The 19,939-nt window shown below is 45.0% G+C and overlaps 1 protein-coding gene across 1 annotated transcript in view; it reads left to right on the plus strand.

The window, feature by feature from the left end:
* LOC139563176 (myosin-binding protein C, cardiac-type-like) overlaps positions 1-19,939 on the plus strand; it is a 51,954-nt gene that overhangs the window by 19,912 nt on the left and 12,103 nt on the right. Inside the window, 9 exon segments of the mRNA XM_071381515.1 lie at positions 3,027-3,192; positions 3,290-3,396; positions 3,490-3,519; positions 3,645-3,784; positions 4,411-4,458; positions 5,263-5,422; positions 5,813-5,878; positions 5,881-5,916; positions 6,240-6,422. Coding sequence (XP_071237616.1) covers positions 3,027-3,192; positions 3,290-3,396; positions 3,490-3,519; positions 3,645-3,784; positions 4,411-4,458; positions 5,263-5,422; positions 5,813-5,878; positions 5,881-5,916; positions 6,240-6,422 — 936 coding nt within the window.

Here is a 19,939-nt window from a genome sequence, read left to right on the forward strand (position 1 = left end):
CAGGACCGCTACCTCCGCCTTTGTGCAAGGAGGAGCACTGCCAGAGCCCTGCAAAATGACCTCCAGCAGGCCACAAATGTGCATGTGTCTGCTCAAACGGTCAGAAACAGACTCCATGAGGGTGGTATGAGGGCCCGACGTGCACAGGTGGGAGTTGTGCTTACAGCCCAACACCGTGCAGGACGTTTGGCATTTGCCAGAGAACACCAAGATTGGCAAATTCGGTGGGTCAGTCATGGTGTGGGGTGGCATTTCTTTGTGGGGCCGCACAGCCCTCCATGTGCTCGCCAGAGGTAGCCTGACTGCCATTAGGTACCGAGATGAGATCCTCAGACCCCTTGTGAGACCATATTGTCACGATCGTCGTTACGTGAAAGAGAGGAGGACCAAGGCGCAGCGTGATAGCAATACATCTTTACTTTAATAAAGACGAAAAAACGAAGAACACTATACAAACAAAATCAAAACAATAAACCGACGAACGTGAAGCTATACAAACTAAGTGCTAACATGCAACATAGACATAGACAATCACCCACAAACTACCTAATGACTATGGTTGCCTAAATATGGCTCCCAATCAGAGACAACGATAGACAGCTGTCTCTAATTGAGAACCAATCTAGGCAACCATAGACATACATACACCTAGACTAAACATTGCCCCATAAACATACAAAAAACCCTAGACAATACAAAACACATACATCCCCCATGTCACACCCTGACCTAACTAAAATAATAAAGAAAACAAAGATAACTAAGGCCAGGGCGTGACACATATGCTGACACATGCACATTTGTGGCCTGCTGGAGGTCATTTTGCAGGGCTCTGGCAGTGCTCCTCCATGCATAAAGGCGGAGGTAGCGGTCCTGCTGCAGGGTTGTTGCCCTCCTACGGCCTCCTCCACGTCTCCTGATGTACTGGCCTGTCTCCTGGTAGCGCCTCCATGCTCTGGACACTACGCTGACAGACACAGCAAACCTTCTTGCCACAGCTCGCATTGATGTGCCATCCTGGATGAGCTGCACTACCTGAGCCACTTGTGTGGGTTGTAGACTCCGTCTCATGCTACCACTAGAGTGAAAGCACCGCCAGCATTCAAAAGTGACCAAAACATCAGCCAGGAAGCATAGGAACTGAGAAGTGGTCTGTGGTCACCACCTGCAGAACCACTCCTTTATTGGGGGTGTCTTGCTAATTGCCTATAATTTCCACCTTTTGTCTATTCCATTTGCACAACAGCATGTGAAATTTATTGTCAATCAGTGTTGCTTCCTAAGTGGACAGTTTGATTTCACAGAAGTGTGATTCACTTGGAGTTACATTGTGTTGTTTAAGTGTTCCCTTTATTTTTTTGAGCAGTGTATAATGAGGCTATATACAAGGGGTACCGGTACTGAGTAAATGTGTAGGAGTACAGGTTAGTCGCGTAATTGAGGTAATATGTACAGTACATGTAGGTAGGGATAGTGACTACGCATCGATAATAAACAGAGAGTAGCAGCAGCGTATGTGAGGAGTGTGATGGAATGTGAATGTATGTCTGTGTGTGGCGTCAATATGCATGTGTGCGTGTGTGTTTTGTGTGTGTCCATGTGTGTGTTGCAGTGTCAGTGTAGTATGTGCGGGTGTGTGGTTAGAGTCCAGTAAGTGTAGATTGAACCTGTGCAAGAGAGTCAGTGCAAAAAAAATAAATTTGAATAAAATAAGGGGGTCAATGTAAATAGTCCAGGTGGCCATTTGATTCGTTTTTGAGCAGTCTTATGGCTTGGAGGTAGAAGCTGTTAAGGAGCCTTTTGGTCCTAGGCTTGGTGCTCCGGTACCGCTTGCCGTGCGGTAGCAGAGAGAACAGTCTATGACTAGGGTGGCTGGAGTCTTTGACAATTTTTAGGGCCTTTGCACCAGTGATGTACTGGGCCGTACGCACGACCCTCTGTAGCGCCTTACGGTTGGATGCCGAGCAGTTGCCATACCAAACGGTGATGCAACCAGTCAGGATGCTCTTGATGGTGCTGCTGTATAATTCTTTGAAGGTCTGAGGACCCATGCAAATCTTTTCAGTCTCCTGAGGGGAATTATGAGTTATCGTGCCCTCTTCACAACTGTCTTGGTGTGTCTGGACCATGATAGTTTCTTAGTGATGTGGATACGAAGGAACTTGAAGCTCTCGACCCGCTCCACTACAGCCCCGTCGATGTGAATGGGGGAGTGCTTGGCCCTTATTTTCCTGTAGTTCACAATCAGTTCCTTTGTCTTGCTCACATTGAGGAAGAGGTTGCCAGGTCTCTGACCTCCTCTCTGTAGTCTGTTTTGTTGTTGGTGAACAGCCAACTGTTGTGTCGTCGGCAAACTTAATGATGGTGTTGGCGTCATGCGTGGCCACGCAGTCATAGGTGAACAGGGGGTATAGGAGGGGAATAAGCACGAACCTCTGAATACAGAAGTATCTTGTGTGTATTATTTTGTCATGTGTCGCTCAGGGGTTGTTGCGTGTAGTTGAATTTAAAGATGATGTCTGGTGTCTGGCCCGCCTCGCAACAATAGTTTATCTGGGCCTCTATTCAAATTTAGCCATTGCCAAGAATTACCAGCTGCCAATCCCATTATGCTCTCGGTAGCAGCTTCTCATTGCTCCTGTCAGCTAACTTCATTCTGCTGTAACCTTCACTAGGAGTGGAGTAGTTTACATTGATCATTGCGGACACTACCTGTCCACTACCCTTAACTGTCTCGTACTCTCTCTTATGTTGATAGACTTTGAGCTTGCAGCCTCCATTGAGGAGGCTCCATTGATGTCTAAAAGTATTTGTTTCCTGTGTGGATCAGATGCCCTATCCTCTATGCATCTGGTGTTGTTATATACTGTATAAGTTATACAATATATCCATGTCACCTAGGACTCCCTAGTAAAAGTCCCCCAGAAAAAAACTAGGATCATAATGAACACACCCCATACTCTGAACTACTTCATATACTACATACATTGTGAATCATCTCTGACCTCTGACTTCTGACTCTTTAGAGAAGGAACTGGAGGTGTACCAGAACATTGCTGACCTCACGGTGAAGGCAAAGGACGAGGCTGTGTTTAAGTGTGAGGTCTCAGATGAGACTGTGAAGGGTATCTGGTACAAGAACGGAGTGGAAGTGAAGGCCGATGCCAGGACCCATATTACACACATTGGCAGGTGAGAATGGTATCCATACTGTTGTACTGGGTAGGATCAGAAGGTTTGTTAATAAGTAGTTGGACAAGTACTAGTGAAAATTGTTCCCTCACTGAAGGATCCACAAGCTCACTATCGATGACGTCAAACCCGAGGACCAGGGTGACTACACCTTTGTTCCAGAGGGATACGCATTCAACCTCTCAGTCAAACTCAACTTCCTGGGTACTTTTACAATTACACCATGTCATGTGCCCCTGCATTTCATAATGATCATTTCCATCTAATAAATTAATTGCGTGTTTGTCTGCTTTTCAGAGGTCAAGATTGATTATGTGCCTCGCCAATGTATGCCATAGTTTATTCTTCATCCTCGCAGCCTCTTATTTAATTGCAAAGATTTTATATCTTGGATTGCCGGATTAAGAATACATTTGCATATGTTGCATGTCCATCATTCTTTATTACTGAAGATCCTCCAAAGATCCACCTGGACTGCATGGGTCACACGGCCGACTCCACCATAATGGTGGTGGCTGGGAACAAGCTGCGACTGGACGTGCCCATCACTGGAGACCCAGCGCCTACTGTGGTCTGGACAAAGGGAGAAAAGGTAAAATTGCTGGTTTTCCTCATTAGCCACACAGGCTAGCACATAGCCTCTATTCCAATCTTGGCAGCCCAGAACCAAATCTTGTGTGAACGCTGTCCTCTGGCCAATGGATGTTTAGGGGAAACTACCTCAGTTCCAATGACTGTACAGATGATCAGGTAAGGCTTGCTGTGAGAAGACTGAACCATGTTGTTTTGTCTGCCCCATTAGTACGTCATAAGCTGTCTGATACTTTGTATGTTCGCTCATACAATTAACTCTTCCACTACCAGTGGCCACGTACTGTTGACTAGCTTAATTATTAATGTTTCTTTGCATGTTTTTTCACTATCAGCTATGGGATTGACCTTGTTTTCCACGTTCAACTCTGTGGTTTCCCATGTTCTCCATTGTCAACCTTTTTCATTTATGTCTTGACTAATTGTTTCACTTTCATGGTGAGAGGGTCCCTTCCTCACCCATCCCAACAGGTAGGAGGTCTGCAGGTGATCACATGATCTAAATGCCCGCAGGTGACTGGTTGATTGCTGGGAACGGGAGGTTAGTTGGGGAGAAGGGGAAGACAAGAGGGGAATACCCTCTGGCCTCCTCTTCAGCACCCTTACTGCTTTACTCTGCTCATGTAGGCTGGCACTGAGGTGGCGGCAGAAACATGGAGCATCAAGGATGGGGATGTGAGTGTAGCCCTAAACACCAACGCTGAGGCCTGTGCATGTCTCTTTTCAATCTCTGTTACTACTTCTCTCCATAACACCTGGGTTCCAAAAAATGCATCTCTTTCCGATGTATATTTCGTTTTGTGCATTTTTGTCAGTCTCATGCTGTTCTTCTTTCTCTTCTGACATCCCTGTTACTTTTTATTCCTCATGCTCTCACACACTGTTCACTTCAAAACGTCAAGGATTTTATTTTGTCTGTGCCAATAGAGGCCTGGGTGGCAACATGTTGCCTGATAACTTAACACAGCATTCAATGCTAATTAAACAATGCATGCAGTTTCATACTTTCATGACGATCAGGTAAGAGCATGTTCGAAATCTTTTGCTGAAATGAAAGACATCGAAGGGGTGACACCATGGCAGAACTGTAAGTATTATAGCTGCTTGTGCATGAACATTTCAGCTGAGTCTATGAGTAAACCTCCTAGTGTGGTTGGTTTTCATGCCAAAAAGCATGACCAGATAAATCCTTTCCAGCCATTGTGTCTTGGAAAGTGTATTTCATCCTTTTTTGGCTTTGACAATAAACAGTATCATCAAGGGTATGTTCACTACAACAGATCGACAGCAAGAAAGCCGAAGCAAGGAGGGACCTACCTAAATTTGTCCTTTAAGAAACTCTTGTTTGCAACGGTGTGCGCTAATGAATACACCCCAGATCAGATGATATAAACGGTTGCATTACGAATTGGAATTGATCCCTTAAGTTCAGCTGAATGAGAATGACTCCACTAATGAACTGCTGTCCTGATGAGTCAGGTGATGACAGAGGGAGATGGAAGGCTCCACGTGGAGAGCACCAAGGGACACTGTATCTTCACTATTGAGGGAGCGGATAAACAGGACGAGGGCCTCTACTCTGTGATTGTGCGGAACCCTGCTGGGGAGGACAAAGCTGACATTAACGTCAAAGTTGTTGGTAAGATACAACCACTGTCCACAAGGATTTTTGTTGATACATTTTTCTTTCTGTCATTAGTCAAAGAGATGAGAGACATTAGTTGAATCAGGTTGTACCTTGCTTATCCTGTATTTTACACTTCGAGAGCTTGGGACAAAGGTTCTATCTGCATTTTTGTCCAAATGTAGTTATTGTCATAGCCTTGTACTGTTCAATGTTCTCTACCTATATGTACTCTAAATACCCCAATGCATTTTGTTAAGTTCAAAAGAATACTAGATAAAAATTGCGGACACCATTCAAACCAATGAGGGTTTGAAACTTTAAAGCTAACTATCTCAGAATCATCTTTTTGCAGATAGAACCTTATAGTCGCAAGTCATCTTATTCATGTTTCTTTCCCCTCAGATGTGCCAGACCCTCCCTCGGCCCCAAGGATCCTCAGTGTTGGAGAGGACTCCTGCGTTGTCCAGTGGGACCCCCTAAGTCAGATGGTGGCAACCCGATCATTGGTGAGGAAATACAGTAGCGTGCATAATGTCTTACCAGATACACAATGCTCACTTGTTTACAGCAAACATGTACAGAGAAAAAAAATTGTAGTTTGATTATAGTATATTGATAGGTACAGTCACATGTCTATCAGTGGAGGCTGCTGGGACGACGGCTCATAATAATGGCTGGAACGGAACTTAACGAATGGAATGGCATCAGACACATGGAAACCACGTGTTTGATGTATTTGACACCATTCCACTAATTCCGCTGCAGCCATTAAGGTGCCACCAACCTCCTGTGATGTCTATAGTAACAATGTTTGACTTTTTCTTCCCAGGCTATGTGATGGAGAGGAAGAAGAAGAAGAGCTACAGGTGGATGAGGCTTAACTTTGACCCCTACACTACCTATGAGGCCAAGAGGATGATAGAGGGTGTGGAATATGAGATGCGTGTCTATGCAGTGAACGCCATTGGCATGTCATGTCACAGCGCTGCCTCACAACCCTTCATCCCAGTGGGTGAGTTCCCCTCCTATATGATTTTCTTTTATGTACATCTATGAAATTGAACTTGCCTGTTTGAGGGATGGGGAAATACATTTTGTTCCATGTAGCGCCTCGTACAATCAGGTCATTCAAAATGCAAACAGATAGGTGTCAGCTTTCAAAACTTGTTGGTGTAAACTTTGAGCAGTGGAGAATGATTCATGGGATGGTCATCGTATAGGCGCGTGCTCTGGTGGGGCCAGGTCAGCTAAAGGTATCAGTCACTCGCCAGTCATATGATTACGTTTACATGCACACTAATAATTCAATATTAAATTGTTTATGGCAGTAAGACCAGTATGGTAATAGTCAGGTAAACACCTTACTCTTAATCGGCGTAAGGTCAAAATCTAAGTAAACATACGCCAATTAAAACACCGGGTTTTCTAAGCAATCTTTTGAATTATTAGGACATGTGTAAACGGCTTAATCGGAGTTCCAGCAGTGCATTTGATCTGCGCTTGTGCCAGCACCAGCAGCGTAAACCTCCCCGCGAGGGAAGTTACCACAGGAGGGCACAGTGGTCTGAAAGTATGTATCTTTACAACGCAATCATGTATTATGCCAAATCCATTAAATTAAACCATTACTTATGAGAAGCAATTCACCTCACATACTGAAACCTAACACCTCACATACTGAAACCTAACACCTCACATACTGTAACCAAACACAGTCTGAGCTAGCCCATGTAGATGAATAATGCAGAGAAGTAATGACCTGTGTGTGCAAACTGAAAGTATGCATCTTAGAAATAGTTTTCACATACAAACTGTATATGTCCGGACTCAGAATCAAATAGGCCTCCCAAAAATAACATGGTCACTGTGGTAGAATGTTTATTTTGATTGGTGATTTTGTGCATTTATTTAAGTCCCATCAGGTAGCCTGATTTCAGATGTGTTCATGTAAACAGGATTATTAGGAAAATCGTTCTTCTTGCATAGCATGTAAACGTTTTAATCAAACTATTATATTCATCTGACTATTCACAATAATCATATGTATTGTCACACTGTCACATAAACACTTTTGTCCTGGCAGAGATGACTGATGTCTGATTTACACTCACACTGACCTGCTGTGAGCTGACCACGGAACATAAACAGAGCATAAAAACAGAAGAAACAACCCCATTGTTCTGACTGCAGCTACATACCTGTATTCTCTGAATATAATGTTGATATTACTTCCTTAATAATACAGTTGCACTAATATGTCACAAAATTCCCAATTTGATGTATCAAATTGTATGTATTTTTTACATGATTTTAATTCATCTTGAACTATTGACATCAGTGCGGTCTATCACTACAGTGAATTGTCTTGGGGGTTTGGCTACTGAGAGTTAAGTTTACATATCCCCTAAGCCATGTAAGGTCTGCTATGCAATCACAACGGGCACCTGTAACCACTCAACAACAACACATGGTCATCTTGACATTTGGTTCCCATGGCATGCAGACTTGTGCTTGTAAGGAAAACATGTTTGGGTAGACACTGTCTAAAATAAGACTGGAGGTGTTTTCAGGACAGAAATCAGAGTCTGGTGGAATTAAGGGGCTCTCTTTTGCTGTGTCTCTTATTATTTTACCTTCTTCTACCTTCTCCTCCTTCTCCGGGATGTGAGTGTGAACATCGAGGTATCCGGACGGACCCATCTCTCGTAAGACAGCTGATTAGGAAACTATCCGTGGCATCCCCCTCTATAAATAATGGCATGTAAGCGCACGGCGGGGCTGGGACCAGCTGCTTAGAACACAGGGGCTAGCTGCTACTGTTGAGGCTGCTCTGGGAGAACATTGACCCAGCTGAACTGCTGTCGAGTGCTATCACTGAGATAGAACAGAGCGAGAGAGAGAGAGAGGAGCAGCAGCAGAGTAGATTGAGGCGTGTGGGAGACAAGGAACAGGAGGAGTACGACAAGCTCACTTCGAACAGCACTATCTTAACCTTTTTCAAGGATGACCAAGCCAATGCTGCCAAAGACGGCCGAGAAGAAGCCGGCGACAGAGGAGGTTCCAGTGGATGGTGCAGCAAAGGCACCGACAGAGGGGGAGGCCAAGCTAGAGGCAGCAGCAGCACCTCCTCCAGAGGAACCAGCCCCAGATCCAGCACCAGAGCCCCCTGTTGAGCCAGCAGCACCTGCAGCAGAGCCAGTCCCAGCAGAAGGAGCCCCAGCTCCGGCACCCCCAGCTGAGGATGGGGCCTCTCCGGCAGAAGGAGACCCACCAGCCGATAGAGCTCCCCCTGCAGAGGGTGCCCCAGCAGAGCCTGCCCCGGCACCAGAGCCTGCCCCGGCACCAGAGCCCGTACCAGAGTCGGAACCTCCAAGGAGTAGGCATTGATTTATTTTCCTCTAAGCTAGGGTCAACTATTAGAGGCATGGTTTGTGCTGTAATAAATACTGGGTTTTCTTTAATGATGATGATAATGATGATAATAAGATAGAAGGTAAACCCTGGCTGTGGTTTCTGTGGTTCTGTTCTCCTTTTTACTGTTATTGTAAAGGGCAATATAAGTAGGAATGGACAGTGCCACCTTCATTGGTAAATCAGAGATGTTTGTTGTTTAATGTATATTTTGTCTCTCTGTATTAAAACTCACAGGCGCAAAAGAGAAGAAAAGTTTTCTACTAACAGACTTTCCTGTGTTGTTGTTTGTGTATTGGCTAAAAAGATGAAAAGGATGTTTATCAAAGTATTATGTTTGCTGTGTTCCTGTACTGCCGATAGCCGCCGGTTGGTCTTTCCCATTCAGTCTGACCCTTTAAACACAGACTGACCTCTGACCTCTAGTACGTGCCTACATGGCCCCCTTTCTGGTTAACCTGTGGCATGGGACCATGGGCTCGGGGCCCGGGGGCAAGGCAACTCTGTAACTCAACCTCTGATGGCTGTCAGCTTGAGCTTATTTTAGGCTGCTTTTGCAGGATGTCTCTATGTGCTAATGTGTTGTTACATACAAACTGTTTATGTGGTACAAATCAGCTATGACAAGACAAATTACAAATGACCTCAGTTCTCTCTCTTGATATTTGGAGGATTATTCATGAAATAAATCTTTAGACTCTTGGATGTAAACAAAAAATGTGTGAGATACTCTCTATTTGTTTCTCCATTGTTATTTACCCATTTTCTAAGAAAAATGGTGACTTGAACATGACAAGATTTATAGGGAGTGAATGGTTTCCATAGTAGCAGTGATGCAGCTAGTCCAGTATTGCAGCCTTGTCTCATAGACTAGACGTAATATAGTAAAGGTAAATCCAGAACACTGATATTAGTATGATATGTCATGTTTGGTATGGTTACCACAGGAGGTTGTTGGCACCTTAATTGGGGAGGACGGGCTCATGGTACTGGCTGGAGCGGAATAATTGGAATGGTATCAAATACATCAAACACGTGGTTTCCATGTGTTTGATGCCATTTCTTTTACTCTGTTCTGGCCATTATTATGAGCCGGCCTCCCCTCAGCAGCCTCCACTGATGGTTACATAAGACAGATGGTTACTTAACTTCATTGGGATAGGACGCAGTATTTTCACGTCCGGATGAAAAGTGTGCCCAAAGTAAACGGCCTGTTTCTTAGGATATGCATATAATTGGTAGATTTAGATAGAAAACAATCTAAAGTTTCTAAAACTGTTAAAATTATGTCTGTGAGTATATCAGAGCTTATTTGGCAGGCAAAACCCCAAGGACAAACCATCCAGGAAAAAAAATGTTTGAGGTCAATTGGTTTTCTATGGGAAACTATAATCATGAGGAACCTGGTTGCAGTTCCTATGGCTTCCACTAGATGTCAACAGTCTTTAGAAATTGGTTGATGTTTTTCGTTTGAGAAATTTATTAAATTTTTATTTTATTTCACCTTTATTTAACCAGGTAGGCTAGTTGAGAACAAGTTCTCATTTGCAACTGCGACCTGGCCAAGATAAAGCATAGCAATTCGGCACATACAACAACACAGAGTTACACATGGAATAAACATACATAAATAAATAAAACATACAGTCAATAATACAGTAGAAAAATAAGTCTATATAGAATGTGAGCAAATGAGGTGAGATAAGGGAGGTAAAGGCAAAAAAAAGCCATGGTGGCGAGGTAAATACAATAGAGCAAGTAAAACACTGGAATGGTAGATTTGTAGTGGAAGAATGTGCAAAGTAGAAATAATGGGGTGCAAAGGAGCAAAAAAACGAAACAAATACAGTAGGGGAAGTGATCGTTTTTGGGGCTAAATTATAGATAGGCTATGTACAGGTGCAGTAATCTGTGAGCGGCTCTGACAGCTGGTGTTTAAAGCTAGTGAGGGAGATAAGTGTTTCCATCTTCAGAGATTTTTGCAGTTCGTTCCAGTCATTGGCAGCAGAGAACTGGAAGGAAAGACGACCAAAGAGGAATTGGCTTTGGGGGTGACCAGTGAGATATACCTGCTGGAGCGCGTGCTACGAGAGGGTGCTGCTATGGTGACCAGTGAGCTGAGATAAGGCGGGGCTTTACCTAGCAGAGACTTGTAGATAACCTGTAGCCAGTGGGTTTGGCGACGAGTATGAAGCGAGGGCCAACCAACGAGAGCGTACAGGTCGCAATGGTGGGTAGTGTATGGGGCTTTGGTGACAAAACAGATGGCACTGTGGTAGACTGCATCCAATTTGTTGAGTAGAGTGTTGGAGGCTATTTTATAGATGACATCTCCGAAGTCGAGGATCGGTAGGATGGTCAGTTTTACGAGGGTATGTTTGGGAGCATGAGTGAAGGATGCTTTGTTGCGATATAGGAAGCTGATTCTAGATTTAATTTTGGATTGGAGATGCTTGATGTGAGTCTGGAAGGAGAGTTTACAGTCTAACAAGACACCTAGGTATTTGTAGTTGTCCACGTATTCTAAGTCAGTGCCGTCCAGAGTAGTGATGCTGGACGGGCGAGCAGGTGCAGGCAGTGATCGGTTGAATAGCATGCATTTAGTTTTACTTGCGTTTAAGAGCAGTTGGAGGCCACGGAAGGAGAGTTGTATGGCAATGAAGCTCGTCTGGAGGATAGTTAACACAGTGTCCAAAGAGGGGCCAGAAGTATACAGAATGGTGTCGTCTGCGTAGAGGTGGATCAGAGAATCACCAGCAGCAAGAGCAACATCATTGATGTATACAGAGAAGAGAGTCGGCCCGAGGATTGAACCCTGTGGCACCTCCATAGAGACCGCCAGAGGTCCGGACAACAGGCTCTCCGATTTGACACACTGAACTCTATCAGAGAAGTAGTTGGTAAACCAGGCGAGGCAATCATTTGAGAAACCAAGGCTGTCGAGTCTGCCAATAAGAATGTGGTGATTGACAGAGTCGAATGCCTTGGCCAGGTCGATGAATACGGCTGCGCAGTAATGTCTCTTATCGATGGCGGTTATGATGTCGTTTAGGACCTTGAGCGTGGCTGAGGTGCACCCATGACCAGCTCTGAAACAAGATTGCATAGCGGAGAAGGTACGGTGGGATTCGAAATGGTCGGTAATTTGTTTGTTAACTTGGCTTTCGAAGACCTTAGAAAGACAGGGTAGGATAGATATAGGTCTGTAGCAGTTTGGGTCTAGAGTGTCACCCCCTTTGAAGAGGGGGATGAACGCGGCAGCTTTCCAATCTTTGGGAATCTCAGACGATACGAAAGAGAGGTTGAACAGGCTAGTAATAGGGGTTGCAACAATTTCAGCAGATCATTTTAGAAAGAGAGGGTCCAGATTGTCTCGCCCGGGTGATTTGTAGGGGTCCAGATTTTGCAGCTCTTTCAGAACATCAGCTATCTGGATTTGGGTGAAGGAGAAATGGTGGGGGCTTTGGTGGGTTGCTGTGAAGGGTGCCGGGCAGTTTACCGGGGTAGGGGTAGCCACGTGGAAAGCATGGCTAGCCGTAGAGAAATGCTTATTGAAATTCTCAAGTATAGTGGATTTATCGGTGGTGACAGTGTTTCCTAGCCTCAGAGCAGTGGGCAGCTGGGAGGAGGTGCACTTATTCTCCATGGACTTTACAGTGTCCCAGACCTTTTTTGAGTTAGTACTACAGGATGCAAATTTCTGTTTGAAAAACCTAGCCTTAGCTTACCTAACTGCCTGTGTATATTTGTTCCTAACTTCCCTGAAAAGTTGCATATCACGGGGGCTATTCGATGCTAATGCAGAACGCCACAGGATGTTTTTGTGCTGGTCAAAGGGCAGACAGATCTGGAGTGAACCAAGGACTATATCTATTCCTAGTTCAATTTTTTTTGAATGGGGCATGCTTATTTAAGATGGTGAGGAAGGCACTTTTAAAGAATAGCCAGGCATCATCTACTGTCGGGATGAGGTCAATGTCATTCCAGGATACCCCGGCCAGGTCGATTAGAAAGGCCTGCTCACAGAAGTGTTTTAGGGAGCGTTTGACAGTGATGAGGGGTGGTTGTTTGGTCGCAGACCCATTACGGATGCAGGCAATGAGGCAGTGATCACTGAGATCTTGACTGAAAACAGCAGAGGTGTATTTGGAGGGCGAGTTAGTTAGGATGACATCTGAGGGTGCCTGTGTTTACAGATTTGGAGTTGTACCTGGTAGGTTCATTGATAATTTGTGTGAGATTGAGGTCATCAAGTTTAGATTGTAGGATGGCCGGGGTGCTAAGCATGTCCCAGTTTAGGTCACCTAGTAGCACGAGCTCAGAAGATAGATGGGGGGCAATCAATTCACATATGGTATCGAGGGCACAGCTGGGGGCAGAGGGTGGTCTATAGCAAGCGGCAAGAGTGAGAGACTTGTTTCTGGAAAGGTGAATTTTTAGAAGTAGAAGCTCGAATTGTTTGGGTACAGACTTGGATAGTAATACAGAACTCTGCAGGCTATCTTTGCAGTAGATTGCAACACACCCCCTTTGGCAGTTCTATCTTGGCGGAAAATGTTATAGTTTGCGATGGAGATTTCAGGGTTTTTGGTGGTTTTCCTATGCCAGGATTCAGACACGGCTAAGACATCCAGGTTGGCAGAGTGTGCTAAAGCAGTGAGTAAAACAAACTTAGGGAGAAGGCTTCTAATGTTAACATGCATGAAACCAAGGCTTTTACGGTTTTAGAAGTCAACAAATGAGAGCCCCTGGGGAGTGGGAGTGGGGCTAGGCACTGCAGGACCTGGATTAACCTCTACATCAACAGAGGAGAAGTAGGATAAGGGTACGGCTAAATGCTATACGAACTGGCCGTCTAGCACGTTTGGAACAGAGAGTAAAAGGAGCAGGTTTCTGGGCTCGATAGCATAGATTCAAGGCATAGTGTATAGACAAAGGTAAGGTAGGATGTGAGCACATTGGAGGTTAACCTAGGCATTGAGTAATGATGAGAGAGATATAGTCTCTAGAGACATTTAAACCAGGTGAGGTCATCGCATATGTAGGAGGTGGAACAACATGGTTGGTTAAGGCATATTGAGCAGGGCTAGAGGTTCTACAGTGAAATAAGACAGTAATCACTAACCAGGACAGTAATGGACGAGGCATATTGATATTAGAGAGAGGCATGCGTAGCTAAGTGAACATATGGGTCCAGTGAGTGGTTGGGCTGACTGGGGACACGGCGATTCAGACAGTTAGCAGGCCGATGCTAACAAGCTAACAGTTAGTAGGCTGGGTCTAAACAAGCTAGCAGTTAGCAGACCAGGTTAGCAAGCAAGCAGTTAGCAGGGGCTAGCAGTTAGCAGACCGGGGAAGGCAAGCTAGCAGTTAGCAAACCGGGGCAGGCCAGCTAGCAGTTAGCAGACCGGGGCCGGCAAGCTAGCAGTTAGCAGACCGGGGCTAGCAAGTTAGCCTTTGGGGGACGTCGCGATGGGGGTAAGTGTTTTTGCCTCTTCGTGCGGTGACGTCAATAGACCAGTTGTGGAATTAGTAGTGTTCTGGGTAGCTCTAGGTAGCTAGCAGGTTAGCAGATGGGCCTTCAGCGTGCGTCAAGCCTGAGGGGCCTGTTGGAGTCCTCGGGCAGATTATGTCGGTATTCCAGTCGTAGAGGATCGGCGGGGTTCCGTGCCCCATACCGGCAGTAGAAGGGGTCCGGATATTGTAGCCCAGGAGTGGGCTTCGGTGGTAGCACAGGAGCCCTGGCCGGGCTAGCTTCATGCTAATTGGTGCTTGCTCTGGGATGGAAAAGCTAGCCAGGAGTGGTCACCCGGGATTGCGGTTAGCTAGTTGCGAAGATACCGATGAAAATGTTCAGAGTTTGTGGTAGGAATCCGGGGATATGGAGAGAAATAGGTCCGTTATGCTCTGGTTTGAGTCACGTTGTTCGAACTGGTGAGAGCTTTCCGAGCTAAAGGTTAGCTGATGACCGCTAGCAATGGTTTGCTAACTGATAGCTGGTAGGTAGTTAGTTGGCTATCTTCAGTTGAGGGATTCCAGATCCGAAGTAAATAGAAATACTTTAGAAAAAAAGCAGATCCATGCCACATTGGATCTGAATTGAATCTCACATTGAATTATATAGTTATTTCTGATTTTTGTGTCGCACCTGCCTGGTTGAAATATGTTTTTCATGTGTTTGTAGGCGGGGCGCTGTCCTCAGATAATCACATAGTTTGCTTTCGCCGTAAAGCCTTTTTGAAATCTGACACGGCGGCTTGATTTACAACAAGTTAAGCTTTATTTTGATGTATTGCATCACAAGTTAAATATTTATAGTAATTTAATTTGAATTTGGCGCTCTGTAATTTCACCGGATGTTGTCGAGGTGGAACGCTAGCGCCCCACTGATCCGAAAGAAGTTTTAACCCTGATCTGACCCTTTAACCCAGTCCTTCTCAAATAGTGGGGCGCGCCCCCCTGGGGGGGCTCGGAGCGATGCCAGGGGGGGCGTGTGTGACCCCGGGGAACATGCTTTTTTTTTGCTGCAGGGAGTAGGTTTTTTTTGCACCGAACAAGAGCACACAGCACAGAGCAGAAGATATGAAGTGCAGATAACAAACCCTTAAGAGACACCATGGAAAAATATTTAACAGGGATGAAAAGAAAGGCGGAGAGAGACGGAGATAATGAGACAAACGTAAGTCTCCCGAAAGCTAAGACGAGGAAATATGACGACGCGTATGTAGCGCTTGGCTTCACTGTGACTACTGTGGGAGACGAGGAAAGACCGGTATGTTTACTGTGTCTGGCAGCGGACAGCATGAAGCCAAATAAATTAAGGCGTCACTTAAAGACATTACACCCCAATCACGCTGATAAGCCGCTTGAGTTTTTTCAGCAAAAACGTGCCGAATATTGCCAACAATCGTCCCGCTTTGTGAATGCTACTTCAGTAAACCAGCGAGCACTGTTAGCATCATATCAGGTGGCGTACCAAATTGCTCAGTGCAAAAAACCTCACTCCATAGCAGAGGAGCTGATACTACCTGCAGCATTAGACATGGTCTCTGTCATGCTGGATGACTCAAGTGCTGCAAAAATAAAAACTATGACTTCCTCATTTTGATTTTAAAAAATCAGCACAAATTGTTTTATTCATTTTTGTTTTATAGGTTAAAGTGTTTCATATATTGTGCTCCTGAGTTATTGTTGCTGATCAATTTGAATTTATTATTATTTATTGATTATATTTAATAAAAAATTTCAGTATCAAATGGTAAAAAAAAAATTACAGTTTAAATAAGGCTTGAATTTCTTTTTTAAATTTCAGACAAATCGATGCACTTTAAGTCTTTTCTGTTACAGACTAAAAAACAATGTTAATAAAGTTATTCTTTGTAAGTTGATCTATATTTCTTTCTTTTTAGTTTTTTTGTTTTCTTTAATGTTAATAAGGATACAATGTTATGCAGAGGTGTACTTATTTTTTATTTTTTTTATTTCACCTTTATTTAACCAGGTAGGCTAGTTGAGAACAAGTTCTCATTTGCAACTGCGACCTGGCCAAGATAAAGCATAGCAGTGTGAACAGACAACACAGAGTTACACATGGAGTAAACAATAAACAAGTCAATAACATGGTAGAAAAAAAAGAGAATCTATATACAATGTGTGCAAAAGGCATGAGGTAGGCAATAAATCGAATAATTACAATTCAGCAGATTAACACTGGAGTGATAAATCATCAGATGATCATGTGCAAGAAGAGATACTGGTGTGCAAAAGAGCAGAAAAGTAAATAAATAAAAGCAGTATGGGGGGTGAGGTAGGTAAATTGGGTGGGTAGTTTACAGATGGACTATGTACAGCTGCAGCGATCGGTTAGCTGCTCGGATAGCAGATTTTTAAAGTTGTTGAGGGAGATAAAAGTCTCCAACTTCAGAGATTTTTGCAATTCGTTCCAGTCGCAGGCAGCAGAGAACTGGAAGGAAAGGCGTCCAAATGAGGTTTTGGCTTTAGGGATGATCAGTGAGATACACCTGCTGGAGCGCGTGCTGCGGGTGGGTGTAGCCATCGTGACCAGTGAACTGAGATAAGGCGGCACTTTACCTAGCATAGCCTTGTAGATGACCTGGAGCCAGTGGGTCTGACGACGAACATGTAGCGAGGGCCAGCCGACTAGGGCATACAGGTCGCAGTGGTGGGTCGTATAAGGTGCTTTAGTAACAAAACGAATGGCACTGTGATAAACTGCATCCAGTTTGCTGAGTAGAGTATTGGAAGCTATTTTGTAGATGACATCGCCGAAGTCGAGGATCGGTAGGATAGTCAGTTTTACTAGGGTAAGTTTGGCGGCGTGAGTGAAGGAGGCTTTGTTGCGGAATAGAAAGCTGATTCTTGATTTGATTTTGGATTGGAGATGTTTGATATGAGTCTGGAAGGAGAGTTTGCAGTCTAGCCAGACACCTAGGTACTTATAGATGTCCACATATTCTAGGTCGGAACCGTCCAGGGTGGTGATGCTAGTCGGGCGTGCGGGTGCAGGCAGCGACCGGTTGAAAAGCATGCATTTGGTTTTACTAGCGTTTAAGAGCAGTTGGAGGCCACGGAAGGAGTGTTGTATGGCATTGAAGCTCGTTTGGAGGTTAGATAGCACAGTGTCCAAGGAAGGGCCGGAAGTATATAGAATGGTGTCGTCTGCGTAGAGGTGGATCAGGGAATCGCCCGCAGCAAGAGCAACATCATTGATGTATACAGAGAAAAGAGTCGGCCCGAGAATTGAACCCTGTGGTACCCCCATAGAGACTGCCAGAGGACCGGACAACATGCCCTCCGATTTGACACACTGAACTCTGTCTGCAAAGTAGTTGGTGAACCAGGCAAGGCAGTCATTAGAAAAACCGAGGCTACTGAGTCTGCCGATAAGAATATGGTGATTGACAGAGTCGAAAGCCTTGGCCAGGTCGATGAAGACGGCTGCACAGTAATGTCTTTTATCGATGGCGGTTATGATATCGTTTAGTACCTTGAGCGTGGCTGAGGTGCACCCATGACCGGCTCGGAAACCGGATTGCACAGCGGAGAAGGTACGGTGGGATTCGAGATGGTCAGTGATCTGTTTGTTGACTTGGCTTTCGAAGACCTTAGATAGGCAGGGCAGGATGGATATAGGTCTGTAACAGTTTGGGTCCAGGGTGTCTCCCCCTTTGAAGAGGGGGATGACCGCGGCAGCTTTCCAATCCTTGGGGATCTCAGATGATACGAAGGAGAGGTTGAACAGGCTGGTAATAGGGGGTGCGACAATGGCGGCGGACAGTTTCAGAAATAGGGGGTCCAGATTGTCAAGCCCAGCTGATTTGTATGGGTCCAGGTTTTCCAGCTCTTTCAGAACATCTGCTATCTGGATATGGGTAAAGGAGAAGCTGGGGAGGCTTGGGCGAGTAGCAGCGGGGGGGGCGGGGCTGTTGGCCAAGGTTGGAGTCGCCAGGAGGAAGGCATGGCCAGCCATTGAGAAATGTTTGTTGAAGTTTTCGATTATCACGGACTTATCAGTGGTGACCGTGTTACCTAGCCTCAGTGCAGTGGGCAGCTGGGAGGAGGTGCTCTTGTTTTCCATGGACTTTACAGTATCCCAGAACTTTTTGGAGTTAGAGCTACAGGATGCAAATTTCTGCTTGAAAAAGCTGGCCTTTGCTTTCCTGACTGACTGCGTGTATTGGTTCCTGACTTCCCTGAACAGTTGCATATCGCGGGGGCTCTTCGATGCTATTGCAGTTCGCCACAGGATGTTTTTGTGCTGGTCGAGGGCAGTCAGGTCTGGAGTGAACCAAGGGCTATATCTGTTCTTGGTTCTGCATTTTTTGAACGGAGCATGCTTGTCTAATATGGTGAGGAAGTAACTTTTAAAGAATGACCAGGCATCCTCAACTGACGGGATGAGGTCAATATCCTTCCAGGGTACCCGGGCCAGGTCGATTAGAAAGGCCTGCTCGCAGAAGTGTTTTAGGGAGCGTTTGACAGTGATGAGGGGTGGTCGTTTGACCGCGGACCCGTGGCGGATACAGGCAATGAGGCAGTGATCGTTGAGATCTTGATTGAAGACAGCAGAGGTGTATTTGGAGGGCAGGTTGGTCAGGATAATGTCTATTAGGGTGCCCATGTTTACGGATTTAGGGTTGTACCTGGTGGGTTCCTTGATGATTTGTGTGAGATTGAGGGCATCAAGCTTGGATTGTAGGACTGCCGGGGTGTTAAGCATATCCCAGTTTAGGTCACCTAACAGAACAAACTCTGAAGCTAGATGGGGAGCGATCAATTCACAGATGGTGTCCAGGGCACAGCTGGGAGCTGAGGGGGGTCGGTAGCAGGCGGCAACAGTGAGAGACTTATTTCTGGAGAGATTAATTTTTAAAATTAGAAGTTCGAACTGTTTGGGCATAGACCTGGAAAGTATGACAGAACTTTGCAGGCTATCTCTGCAGTAGATTGACACTTTTATAGACAAATGATACTATTTACAGTCGCGGAGGAGAGTTGGGGGGCGCGAAATGTTTACTTCTTCCTAGGGGGGGCATAACAGAAAATAATTGAGAAGCACTGCTTTAACCTAACTCATAACTCATAAACTTAACCTTAACCCTAACCGCAAACCATAATCCCTAGCCTAGCTAAAGTTAGCCAGCTAGCTAACGTTAACACCCCAGCCACCTAGCTAAAATTTCTAACATATCATACGTTTTGCAAATTCGTAATGTATTGTACGTGTCGCAAATTCGTAACACATTGTTCGTTTTAGAAATTCGTAACATGTAATACGAATTGTAATTAGTAAACATGTCATATGAAATAGGTAATGGACATCCACAAATGAATACATACCATCCTAAATGGAGTGGCTTGGATTTGCGTACAGAATAATACAAAATGCTCTAAGACCAGGTTGAAAGCCCTGTCCTGCATTTTTATTTTTTATTTATTTAACCATGATAGTAAGAACATTTTTATTTACAATGACGGCCTACACCAGCCAAACCCGGACGACGCTGTGCCAACTGTGTGCTGCCCTATGGGACTCCCAATCACAGCCGGTTGTGATACTGCCTGGATTCAAACCAGGGTGTCTGTAGTGACACCCCA

This window comes from Salvelinus alpinus, chromosome 33, assembly GCF_045679555.1.
Source record: "Salvelinus alpinus chromosome 33, SLU_Salpinus.1, whole genome shotgun sequence".
NCBI classification, from domain to species: Eukaryota; Metazoa; Chordata; class Actinopteri; order Salmoniformes; family Salmonidae; genus Salvelinus; species Salvelinus alpinus.